The sequence below is a fragment of the Astatotilapia calliptera genome, chromosome 15, assembly GCF_900246225.1.
Source record: "Astatotilapia calliptera chromosome 15, fAstCal1.2, whole genome shotgun sequence".
NCBI lineage: Eukaryota > Metazoa > Chordata > Actinopteri > Cichliformes > Cichlidae > Astatotilapia > Astatotilapia calliptera.
This window is the reverse complement of record NC_039316.1, coordinates 23568555-23582083: the sequence shown is the minus strand read 5'-3', so window position 1 is coordinate 23582083 and position 13529 is coordinate 23568555. Positions and strand designations below refer to the sequence as shown.

General features: G+C 41.0%; 1 protein-coding gene across 2 annotated transcripts in view; it reads left to right on the top strand.

Annotated features, from left to right (window-relative positions):
* cfap61 (cilia and flagella associated protein 61) overlaps positions 1 to 13529 on the top strand; it is a 57583-nt gene that overhangs the window by 13779 nt on the left and 30275 nt on the right. For both annotated transcript variants that reach the window (XM_026194722.1, XM_026194724.1), the window contains 3 exons: positions 1226 to 1354; positions 6465 to 6592; positions 12341 to 12433. In XM_026194722.1, the coding sequence (XP_026050507.1) occupies positions 1226 to 1354; positions 6465 to 6592; positions 12341 to 12433 (350 nt within the window). The remainder of the gene's footprint in view (positions 1 to 1225; positions 1355 to 6464; positions 6593 to 12340; positions 12434 to 13529) is intronic.

Sequence of the window (13529 nt, the reverse complement as noted above, 5' to 3'; positions counted from 1 at the left end):
TGTCTGTTTTTTTACAGTAAGTCCACATTAACAAAAAACAAAAGAAAGATACAACATTTTGTGTAAATTAATAAAAACTTTACACTTTGAACTACTAGAACTTTTTCTCAATTTTGCACATTTACCATGTAGTTTCACAGGTTCAACCCACTTAAGATCGAAGTAGGCTATATATGACCCACGCAACATGTCCTCATCCCATCACGTAACATACCGACGCTATGTTACGGTATGTCGGTTTGTTATGCGTTCTGAGGCATGAGAGCCCTTTGGAATGAATCTATACATGTAAATGTGTTTTACGTTCTGATCATGAATCACTTTGGAAAACACTATAGTGCAAATAGTGCAAAAAAATAGTGCAAATGTACAGTAGGACATAATCATTGGCTGAGTACTCTCTGTTGTTAATGGATTTTCAAAACATTTGCCTTCCTGTTTTTATGACAGGTGGTCTAATAAATTCGTTAAGTAATTCGTTAAGTAATTCAGTTTGTATTAGTTCTGTGTTGGATTATCACTGATTACTTTGACTTAAGTCACAGAAAGTCTGAATAAAGGCAGAATTAGATTAGATCATCCCTGCAGCAGGAAGGGAAAATAAGCTGTTGAAAGCCAGGAGAATTTTTTCACAACCCTGTAAAAACATAAATAAAACCAAATGTTTTTATACTGAGTTTTATTCATTTAATGGTTTCCTCTAATTCAGCAAACTTTTATTTATGGAGAGAGCAGGTTGGATATGGAATTGTGCTCGTGGCCGTCTAACTTGATCAGAGAGACGGGTTTGTGGTCGTGTTGCGCCTGTCAGCAGGTCATTTTTTACAGCAGGCTGCCGGTCCCCGAGGTCGGGGCAGCAGGTGTCGACAGCGCTGCCAGCTCAACCTCTCCACGCCATAATAAGAAATTTCCTCAACGTGTAGAGACCTTCCACTTCCTCTGCTAATTAACTTCCACAAACAAGCACCAGATTGGGTGATCGTGATGTGAAAATGGAATAATGGCAGAAGATAAGCAGAGAATTAGCTGTGCTTGGGCAGCGTGTGTCAGTGGTGTAACGCTTGTATCATCTAACTCTTCACCCGAGCTCGTTATCACCACGTAGCTTTCCAGTTGCACCCCCCCCCCCCCCCCAGAAAAGCCCCAAACTGATTGCTGTTTAACCTCCGATGGGGTTTTCCCTTTCTGTGCTCACTGACTCCGTGCCCTCTCTCTCTGCACTCAGAATTCCTGCGTCCACCATCTGCATTATGTCCTCAACTGCGCCGTCCCCGTCTGCCCACGACGCCAGATCATCTACCCACTGGAGGAGCTTGGCATCAACGCCCCGTCTAGGCGGCTCACAGAAGACCAGGTGGGCACAGCAGCAGGCTGACAGGAAGCCTCCTGCCAGGGAGTTTAGATGGCAGGGAGCACAGCAGGGTGCGCATGTGGCCACCAGGCGGTGCTGTTTCAAAAGAGTTCAGACAAACTGTAGGTATGCAAGAGAAACTCACTGCTGGAGGATGAAGTGCACAGTTTGATGGAATGAACGTTCATGTTTTAGAGATGCTTCTGAGCAGCTTTTTCCCCCACACCTACAACAATTTATCACATTCACTTTGAAACAAATGTTTTTAAACTACTCTACTGAGGATTAACTACAAAAGTCCTCCCACATTCATGTGCAAAAAAGCATGATGGACTAATCAGCACACCGTGTTTGGCTCAGAAGATGAGATTTAGTTTTTTAACTTTTAGGGAAATCCTTTGAGGATTTAACTGTCTCAGGCTCAAAGCTGTGTACACAAAAGAGCCAAGACTTCTCAGGTAAAACCTCACAAACACATCCAAACTGTTAAACCTCCACTCAAAATAACAGATGATCATTCAGATAACACCTAGAACCAGTGAAGATTTGTTGCACCATTCATAAAAAATGTAGTGTGTATTTCCAGTTGTGCTCCAGTTTTACAGTTTTACTGATGAGATGAAATGAAATATCAGGATACAGTAAAGACCTGAGATTGTGGCTGCAGTCGATCTTCCTACTTCTTTGTCCTAATTCACTCATTCAGATATGAAACAAACAGTGTTCAGCCCCACTGTCACCCTGAACTGGATAAGTGGAAGGAATGTATACTAAATCTTTGTACACTTACATTTGCTTGTATTGAATAGCTCATAAGACTTTATAAGTGGTCAGTTCCACATTACCCCAACATGGTTATAAGAAGCATGAATCAAGTAAACCTTATGTTGTTGTTATAGAAACGTGGAACGAGGTCATTTCTTTTGTTTCTTGTCATTGTGAGTCCATGTAAACAAATATGCTGTGTCACAGATTGCCCTTCCGATTACTTCACTGCCTCTCAGCGTTTCCATCCATTGCTGGAATCAACCTCAGACATCCTTCAAACTGGCATATATTGATTAAATTACATCAGAGAACTGCTTAAGATCAGACATCTGTGTTGTAGTTTTCCTCCAATTCTATCTTTGTGGTTTGCTTTTTTGTGTTTTAGTGTTTGATAATGTGTTTAGAGTATTTTAGGGAAGGACAGATTGTGTCTGACTCAGTGAAAAGGGTTTAAGGTTTTGTTGAATGAGTGACACATTCTGCCGAGGACATCGATGATTTGGGTCCGAGAATGGCACTAAGGTTTTTGGTATGTTTATTGTTCCAGCATCTTCTGTGGCTTCAGTCTTATAGTCTCAGTCTTCTGTCTGTTCATGTAATCCCAGACTGACTCCATGATGTTGAGACCATGCCCTGAGGGGAGTCAGACCATCTGTCGCAGGTCTGTTCTTGTAACTAAACATACAAATGAAAGGAAAACCAGCACAGAGTGTTTCAGGCAGGTGTCAGGCCATCGCTTTCCTTCAGATCAGCTTTGATGCTTTTTGAAGAGTAATACTCACCTGTTTGTGTGTCAGCTCAGCACTGATGATAATAAAAAGCTGAGGTTAATTATATGAAAGTGAGAGAAAACACTTGCATCATCTTCCACGTGCAGTGTATGCTGAGCTGTCACCTGCTGCCTGATTTCCACTATAAGTTGATTAAGTAAAGGGAAAAAGTGCAACAGAATAAAGAAAATGAAACTAACAGCCTGGGTTTTAGTACCTTGGTTTGTCGCTCTGTTTAAGGCATATTTTCTTCTGTAAATATGAAGTGCAGCTTCTTAAGATGACTTCAGTAAAAGGTGGAGAAAAGCAGGTGAAAGTAGCCTGTGTGAATAATGGCATGGTTTCAGCTGTCAACCATGTTTGGGGCTTAAAGCCTGGCTGATTGATTTTAACATCCTGCACTTCAAATATTTACCCCATGTTCAGCAGCGCTCTTTCCACCTGAGGCGTCACCATGTACACTAACATGTTCATTTCACTCCATCACCCCCCTCCCCTCCCGCCAGCCCCATGCCAGTCATGATTTCCACGCTGCCTGATAACAGCTTCGCCTCCGAGATCTTTGTCCCAGCCTCCTCCCGATGTCGGCCCCGGGATGACTAATCAAATTTAAAGCACCTGTTCCCTCTCTGTCAATACGGGATCATGTTACGCAGTGCCGTGGTCATTGTGTGCGGCAAAGGTGAGGCACCTCCAGCGCGATAAGAGCGGCTGCACCTGCTCCACCTCACATGCAGATGAGACGGGAGCTTTGTTCATCTGATTACCTCATCTGGTTAATTCCTGCAGTATTCAGACGGATGCATCTAGGCATTTAATTTTTCCAGTATATGATAACAGATGAAGGGTTTTTACATATAAAGTAAAGCTCGGTTTCAATAAATGTCGACCTACAGCAGCTGTGTGAGACATCAGCTTAAAAATCACTGTTTGTCTTATCTATTTTAAAAGTTAATAGAACAGACAGATATACATGCAAACAATAATATGAGATTTTTTTTTCTTCAGGGTAAAGGCTAGTCTAAATGAACCAGAAAACGGTCATGACATGATCTTATCTTCAAAATTAAGGCGCACATGATACCGGCTAGTCAGTGTCATCACCAAAAAGCTTTCACAGACTTTTCAGAGCCAGTGTGCTGCTCATTTCATATTTATTTACATATTCAAACAGGATGTCCCAGTTTATATTTATAAATGTAATATAATGTAGAGAACAGTAATGCAGTCTGTTCATACTTTTTCTTAATCATCTTTCAGGTAGTAAAACGTGCTTAAATTAGCTTTAGACAACTTCTCAGGAGTAGTATGTGGGACCCATGTTGGTTTTCTTGAGTGACCGTATTTGGACCAGAGGGTGGAGTTCATCTAATTCTGACAAACTTGTTATCAGTCTGCATTCATAAACTACATGGATGTAACACACAAACGCACACCTGTCTGATAATTAGTGCAAAATAGCAAACCTGTAAAATACTGGAGTTTCACTCAGCAAAACAAGCACAGGCTCAGTTTGCAATAATATAATATAATCAGTCATAACAGCCATACCTCCATACCCATAACTCCAGTATCCAGTTCTGACAAAATTCCCACTGGGAAGTTTTTATCCATCAAACTATCCAAAACACTCTTTTTGCACCAGTTTTTAAACATGCTTTTTTAATACTGGTAAATCATTTTAACCCAGACGTCTGGGGATCGACTCACTTTGGAGCTTGCCTCATGTGGTCGTTAGTGGAACTGCAGATTATTGCATGAAATTCATTTGGTTTTTCAGCATCAGTGGTTGCTGCATGATTTAACCTAGTATTACCTGCAGTAATCACACAATATACATCACATATCGACTCCAAGGCTACTTTATCTCCAGTCAAGCAAAAAATAAAAAATAATGAGCCTGTGCATTCAAAATTAAAATAAAGACAAATTGACTTTTACTGCTTACATAAGTTCCTGAGATGAAACCCTGTTTCCGACATGCTGTACAAAGACCAAATGAAAAAAATGGAAAATGCAGTTACACCCATCTATTTTGGAGCACATTTTTCAGGTTTTAACTCTCTGTACAAAAATATTCAAATAACATGAAAGTACACGCTCTCAGCTTTAATTCGAGGACCAAAATGTGGCATTAATTGTTTAGTAATCACATACATTTTTATAAATAGTCTGTACTCAGAGGCTCGTGCAGCTGGAATAATTGCAGAATGTGGTTTGGTATTGTATTGCTAAAATTAAAATTACCCGGAGGGCTGCATACACATGGTTTAGCTTCTGCGGGATAGTTTTCCATTCACAATCATGTTACTAATTAACTTAATTAGTTGTTCCATTAAGTGTTTTTAAGCATTACACACCTCTCAACCTTTTCTGAAATATGTTGCTTCAAAACAAAAGCTTGGTGTATATACTAAATTACCAAACACAATTCAAAATCAAACCTGCAAAGTTTAATTTTTTGTGATTTTTTGATGCTTCAAATTTTTCAGTGTGTGGCTTATTTATCATATAAAATAACCAAGGCTTCTTACGTTTTCCTCCTACAGTCAAACCTGTGCCAAAACACCTCCGTGTATGTGACAGATGTTGGGCTCACATGCCCTCGTGGAAATTTATTTAAATATCACACAAAGGTTAATTCCACCCATGCCCCCCCCCCCCCCCCCCCCCACACACACACACACACACGCGCACACGCACACACACTTTTTTTTCTTTTACTTTTTTTTTTTCTCAGTGTTGTTTTCATTCAATAAGGTGCATTGTGGGGCCAATCTGTTTAATTATAGAAAATGAAGGCGACATTAGCTGCCTCAGATCACAGTGAGAGGAGGCGAGAGAGACGATTGGCCTTGGAGAATTGGGAAATTGGAACGGCGTGTTCGACCAATTCCTGTGGGACGCTTTTGTGATTGTTGGAGAAAAGGGTTCCTTAACTCTCAGGTCACACATTTGATCCCTTCCCATCCCAGCGGGCTTTCCGTTTTGGCTAAAATTAAATGTGCTTTGCACGAAATGTTATTCATGCTACTTGTAATTATACGCTTATGCAGGGAGGCAGGACTCTGTATATTTTGGCAGATTGCGTGTCAGCTCATTAAAATTCTTCTTCCCTTGAAAAAAGATGTATAAAAAGTTCATATGCTGTTGGAAATTTGCAGCATTTAATGTAATTTCCTTTTTCCTTTTACGCAAGAAAATCCCTTTGCTTTGAGCCGTTTCTGCTCAAACGCTTGTGAACTTTTTTGAAAACTGGTGAAAAGCATGATTGATGGCGTGTCCATTAAGTTTCACACAGCGCAGACGTTTAGGGCCTAAGATTCAGCACGAGTCGCGCTTGAATGTCACAGAGTATAAAGAGAAAAGCTGAAAGCTTGCAGGCTGATGAGGTACCCCGATGAAATCTGCTGAGCTGTGAATGGGAGAAATTGGACAGGTCATTATGTAATAATAAGTACATTTGCTGCATTTATTTAATTTCCTGAAAATGGTGTCAGTCGTTCTGGGAGTGATGTGTCGCCTCCAGATGGGGGTAAACGTGACAGACCGTCTCCTCTCTTTGTTTCTCTTAGGCACCGTTTGCTCTCAGCCTCGTCAGCAGAAAGTTGACCATGGAGCCAAAGGTCACCATTAATACCCGGATTGTGCTGGTGGGAGCTTCGGACACAGGTTTAGCTTTCCTCGAGGTGCTTTGTTCCTGGTGAGTCTGCCTCTGAACTAACTCCAGGATTGATTGCGGCTGTACTTTCTAAATTTGTGGCAGGAGTGACAGCGTTTTTCCTATTTCACTCTGATCCGATTAGCTGTTTGGTGTCCCGGGGCAAAAATTTGCTCAAGCCCTTATTAAGCCTCTCACAGAAACCTCTCACCATCTGTGCATTGTGTATGTACCTTATCATCTCCAAGTCCCCATCAAGCACAGAGCACACAGCTCTGCTGCACACGGCACACAGCTTCATTAGCTGCTCAGAATCTCACCTATACACTCAAAGTGCTCCCAAGAGTTTCTGTCTGTCGGGTAGTTTGTGGTGAACAGGCGGATGTAAATGTGCCACGTACAAGTGTAGCCCGATGTATACAATATTGTTCCTTTGTGCCATAGAGTGCCACTGTTGCCACTAACATATGACATATTCCTTCATGAATCATTATAGTCATATTCAATCTGACCATACACACCAGCCGGTTGCCCCAAATACTCACAGGATCAAATATAGATTAATCCACTTCTAAAAGTAGTTCCTGATAAATTTATCATGTTTACTCATGTTTAATAAAAATTGATTGAACTTTTAAAGTTGCTCTTATGGCATTGATTAAACTGATAAAATTAATTTGTGTTTAAGATTACATATTCAAAATAGGTCGCAGTGGATGTCTCCATATATGTCTAATAATGAAAGTCTGTGTAAATGGCACTCAGAATCATCAAGTGGCGCAACCTGTAGTACAGACACTTAAACATGCACCTCATGTTTCTGAATCAGTAACTGTCTGCAGACAATGATGTCTGCTATAAGCACAAACAGGTCACACTGCATGTGGCAAAGAAGAAGAACACGGTGAGGATGCAGGTGCTGTAATAGAGATCTGGCAGATGTTAGAATGAAATGTGTTTAGGTGCCCGAGTAGCCCAGAGCCTCTCACTCGAGCTTCTGTTTCATTTCTTTATCGCCTTTCATGCCAGGAATCCAAACCTCTGGAAATGTCACTTGACTTCAGCTCAGGCGTCTTCTGTTTGCCTCTGTCCTCGCTCCCTGAGATTAACTGCTCCAGCAAATAATAAGAAGCAGAGGGCTGCTGATTCAGAGCCAGCTGATAGCTGCCAGGCAACCAGGGTTGTTGTTTTGAGAGAGCGAGATCTCTCAGCGCTCATAGAGCTGGTGAGGCTGGCACTGCGGCGGTGCCGGGGCAGGCGCACGCAGCTGTCTGAGGCCTGGCATTCAGCGGGGCCAGAGCCGGCCCCCTTTAATTAGCCACTCCACTGTTTCCCCCGTCAGGATCTGCTGCAGCGATCTGTGTTTGCTGTCACTAATGAGTTGACTAATGAGGCAGTTAGTGTCTACTGGACTAATGGTGAGGCGGCAACACATTTAGAGGGTGAAAGATGGGTCAGTTTCGGCCTGCGAGGGGCCCCCCTTATCAGCCTTGCCCAAATGTCCACCCCCCTCCACACCAACACAGATTTCCTTGTGCTCATTGAGTCCACCCCCCCCCCTCTCCATTACTGGCTGGGACGGGGTCAGGCAGATAAAGAGCTCTGCAGCGGCTCAGCCCTTTGCTCACCGCGGTCAGACTGCAGGGTCACCACAGCTGTCTGTCACTGGCAGATAACAGAGCAAATCCAGAGCTGCTGATTTTGTCGCATCCAGACGCCAATAATGGGCCATAATGCCTCGGCGCTGCAACAAAAAATCCATCTTCTGGCACGGATTGACAAGAAAGTTTGACTGTGGTCGCTGTCAGATTGTTGCTGTGTTATTGTGTTGTTGTTATTATTCGCATGTTCATGTCAGAAAGCAACGCTTAAACCAATGCTGACACAAAGCACAGAGGCATTTTTATCTGATCCAGCTATAAATATTGTTTGCTGGGAAATGTGTTTATTATGCTAATATCTACAGGTCAGTAATGTAGAACTTTTAAAGGAAAAAAAAGTTACTTTAGGTGATTCGTCAAATCATTTATATTTTTACCTTTTTGTTTGTTTGTTTTTTTTCTTCAGTAGATGGAAGGTCTCTCAGCTTGCTAGTTATCACATTCCAAGTTAAAGTTATAGCAGTAACTTTATACCCAAGCCTCAATAACACAATCATTTTTTATATGCCTAAATGCTTCCTAGCCTAACATTCACATTTTAATCAACATGTCAGGACTAACTCATAGTTCAATATCTTTGGCATGCAAACAGGAGCAGCCAGGGATCAAACCACCAACCTTCTGATTTGTAGATGACCTCTTCTACTTTATCATACTATTACCTGCTCATTAGTGTAAGTAATGTGCTGGAGGTTGAACGCCTGCTAGCAGCTAACTGCCAGTGACAGAGCGACTTGCTGGTCTTGTGAGGATGCTGATTCATAAAAACTGGAATTTTGCTTATTTCACTCATTTTTCCACCCCCATAGATTGGCATTTGAGTACCACCCACTAAGATGGAGCAGCAAGGTTTATGACTAATACTGCAGTCAGCCTACAGGTGTGATTTGAGACCAACTTTACAAAATGTGCAGTATAATGAGTCATTTAATGAAAGCATTATATAAAAACCAGCAACTTTTGGCTCACATCAAAGTGCTAAGCAGATTTTCATTCAGCTGACCAGGTGGTGTCTTTGGAATCAGCTTCTGTTTATCATCTCCGTGGAGCTGTGGTGCAGGATATTTAATAGTACCTGTAATATTTTACAGGTAAAATAAGCACCCAGGAAAGTCTGTTTTTGGTTATTTGGCTGTAGTTGTAGTCCTGTAACAATCCTGTATACCAGATATAACCTTAAAGTACCTCTTCAATATGAGGAACCAAGCACAGCCATCGTGTGTTTACCACATGCCTCACTGCATGTATCTACTGCTATAACTGCTCACTAATATGAAACAACAGCCTTCCCATGTACAATCGGTTTAGCAGCATTTTGGTGTCTGGTGTTGTCAATGTGCGCCGCTGGGCGTTAATTTAGCAGGAAGCACAGATAAGAACAGAGCAGGAGGTGATCAGAGTGTCAGGGTGATAAGGCTGGACGCTGCGAGGTACACACACACACTTTGCTATTCACTGAGCGTAGGAGCTGGAACTGCTGTTATCAGCTGTGTAATGTCCTGTCGGCCACAACAAAGGAGGCCATTTGCATCACAAGAGATGGTTTATACTGTCAACAGTAAACTCACAAGAGCTCAGACGGCTCCAGTTTTTCATGCTCAGGAACCACAAACGCATCAGCAGGCTGGAGAATGTGCACCTGAGAAGCTTTACGCTTTGTAAACATGCCTACATTGGTAAACAGAGGGATTTTAAAAGGTTTATGATTTATGTAAAAGCACCATAATATGTAATTTCAACAGTGTACTGAATTTTGAATTAAAGCTAAACTCCTGAGCTGCTCTTTTTAGCCCCGTGTAATTTACGTTTGTCAATCTTTACAAACGGAAACTTGCCAGCGAACTGAGGATAACCCCCCCCCCCCCAAAAAAAACAACAACAAACAAAACCAAACCAGACAGTGTGACAATGGTATAAATAGCTGTTTTCAGTTCAGTGCATTCAGATCTGTTATAGTTTCTATTTTGTAGAACTTGTTTTCTCGTTTGGATCATGGTGTCAGGAGTCAGCTTTAAATCAACCTCAAGTGTATTGAAAACGCAGTGTCCGCAGTAAATAAGCTGCTAAAGGTGCAGGATGGGCTATCATGACAACGTTTCAATGCACCGCCGTTTCAGTTCATAAAACCATTCTGCTATGTTTGTGTTCTCAGGTTAAAGGTGGATAACAGTCTGCTGTTTGCGCAACAGTTCAGACGCAGGCAACATTTTTCAGTCTAATATTGGCGTTCCAGTTTCTGTGTCTGCATACATATTTAAATAACCGGATAAAAAACACGACCCATTATACAACATCCCAGTTTCAGTGTTACTTAAGTTTAGTTATTGTTAAATTGGTGTTAAGCAGTTTTGTTACACTTAGATAGCACAGAGGATACCTAAATTTGACAAAAGTATACTAGAGGTGTGCTACAAGGTGTCTTTAGCTGTTTGTGTATCCACAAGCGAATGTCAGGAACATCTGTCAGTCAGTGGTGACACACCCACACAGACCTAAGAAGAAGACTGATTAGCCTGAGTAAGTGAAATATGGAAAGGTTGTTATTCCTCCGGTGTTCAAGACATTTAAACATTACGATAAAGGTAGCTTTGAGCGCTGTAAACTAACTTTCTGGATAAATAATGTTGAAAGAGTAGAGAAAAAATAAAAAAGCTTCACTCTTGTCAAAAGTAAACATGTTAATAGACATATGCTCATAGCTCGGTATGCAATACTCAGTGCTTGCTGCTATTGTTATCCAACCACTGCACTTCCATTTTGCTGCTATTCGGCATCTAAAATGTCAACTGTGTCATTGTATCCTTGAATTTCCCAACTGTGGGACCAATAAAGGCTTTGCTGTCTTAGCTTATCTATGATTCTTTACCTGGCCTTATATTCCCGTAACACAAAATCATCACTATATCAACTGAGTTGTGACTTTTATTCCATATTTTCTTCTTTTTGTGGCTAGCTTTAGTCTGCTTTTCTAAATGTTTTTATACATCTGTGAACAAAATGGAAATTACAGTCTTCAACAGTTGTTTACACACATTTTTGAATCTTTGGCTGATTTTTTTCAAAAGTCTAAACATAAAAACCCAAAATGCAATTCAAAAATGTTTTTTTTTTTCCATTTCTTTTTTTGTGTGTGTGCATCAAAACGGCCCAGACACATACACCGACATATAAATAGCTCTCCCTGCCAGCCAACAACACAATGATCTGCTCAACACAATACACTGCTGCACACTGATCAGCAAGTTCATGCCTTATTCATTTTCACTCTATGTTGTGGCAAAAGGTGTGTGTATGTGTATATATATATATATATATATATACACATACAGAGAGAGAGAGAGATGTTTTTGCATGCGTTGCACATAAAATATAACAGGAGAAAATAGAGAAAAGCATTCAGTATTTTCTATAAAATACTTAAATGTGACAAAAAAAGTGCAAAATGTAAGACTGTAATAACTGGGCAGCATGGTGCCTGCTGTTCAGCCTGGCCAAACCACCTCTACATCACAAGCATTGCTCACTGTGGCCGACGAGCCAGGAAAGAATATTCTGGAGAGAATGCTTCTCCGCATGCATCCTCCACTGTTTACATGCGTGGGGACAAGGGTCACACACCTTCCATAGCCATGCACAAAGAAGCCCCTTCAGTTTGGTTTAGGAATAGAGAATGTGGTGGGAGGTAAAGAATAATAAATCGTGGCTGGCCGATGAATCAATTGTGAACCAGAGCAGCCTAGAGGAAAGTCACGTTTTCCCAGTGTCTCCACTGTCCTCTATTTTCCTTTAAAATAGCAGAAATCACGGTTTTGCTTTTATACCTCTTTAATGTTCTAATATCTAAGTGAGGCATTAAAAAGCTAGTGATTAAATACCATCAGATGGGGGTAAATAAAGTCCCAATGATTGAAATAAACAGTATAAAAAAACACAAACAGTATAAAAATGTACAAAGTGTTATCTAGAATTTCCAGTTTCACACACTTAAAGTAGTAACATGAGTTTTATGTTTCAGTGATTGCGTTTCCAAAAGCTCTGAAGTCCTTCCCAGGGTCCTCCTCTCACTGTGTGTTCACAGCGTTATGTGGAATAGCACTCATGCTTTTCGCTGCTGTTTGTTCTCTCACAGCCCTCACCTGAGGTTCAACAGCCTGACCCTCATTTCAACACACGGTTTCCCCGGCGACTACAACCGCGAGGACGCTGGATTTCTGTCCACAAGGTGAGTGAACAGAACAACATGCACATGAAAATGGAAAACCTTGTTGTGCCATCTCGCATTCCCAAACATGTTGGATATATATCGACATACCATCAGACAGCTGGAAAAGCACCAGAGTGTGTGATTATTTTAAGTGTAATTAAACTCAGTTAAAAACAGTGTTTTAGAAGGAAAAATGTAAACGCAACATGACATTATTATTATTTCAGAATATTATGAAAGAAACTTTAAAAGCAATGTTATTTGCCACTATGTGAGGCAACCTCTTTCACATTAATGAATCAGACACATTTGCAGATTCTTGTACACGTTTCCAAGTTTCAAGTTTTATTGTCATGTACAGATAAACACTGTAGCCACATTTATCCATAATGAAATTCTTTGGCTCGTGCTCCTCAGCTTTACATGAGCATATAGAGAGTGTGCAGTTATATTGAGAAGAAAATAACAGAAAATAGCAGTGGTAGTAATAAAATATTAATAATAATAACAATAACAATAACAATAATAATAATAATAATAACAATAAAAAGGAGAGGAAAAAAGTATTAAATATTAGAGAATTTAGTTGGTATTTACATTTAAGACAAGTTGGTATTTACAAGTTTGTGCAAGAGTATCTGCAGGTTGTACAAAGTTGTGCAGTGAGCATTTAAGTAGCATTTGTTGAAGTGACAGTGTGCAGAGTCCTGTTATTGTAGTGAGTGTGTAGTGTTGTGTATGGAATGTCAGCAGTTCAAAAGTCTGATGGCTTGTGGGTAAAAACTGTCCCTGTGTCTGGTAGTGTGGGTCTGGATGCTCCTGAACCGCCTGCCGGACGGCAGGAGTGTGAAAGGTCTGTGTCTGGGGTGGCTGGGATCAGAGAGGATCCGCTGTGTCTTCCTCATGCAGCACTGTCTGTAGAGATTCGGCATGGCTGGCAGTTCAGTCCTGATGATGCACTGTGCTGATCTCACCACCCTCTGCAGAGCTTTGTGGTCCAGACCATTACAGCTGCCACACCAAGTGGTGATGCAGCCAGTCAGAATACTTTCAGTGGTGATTTTCAACCGTGATTTCCACAAACATTAAGAACATTTGTACACATTTCTTTTTA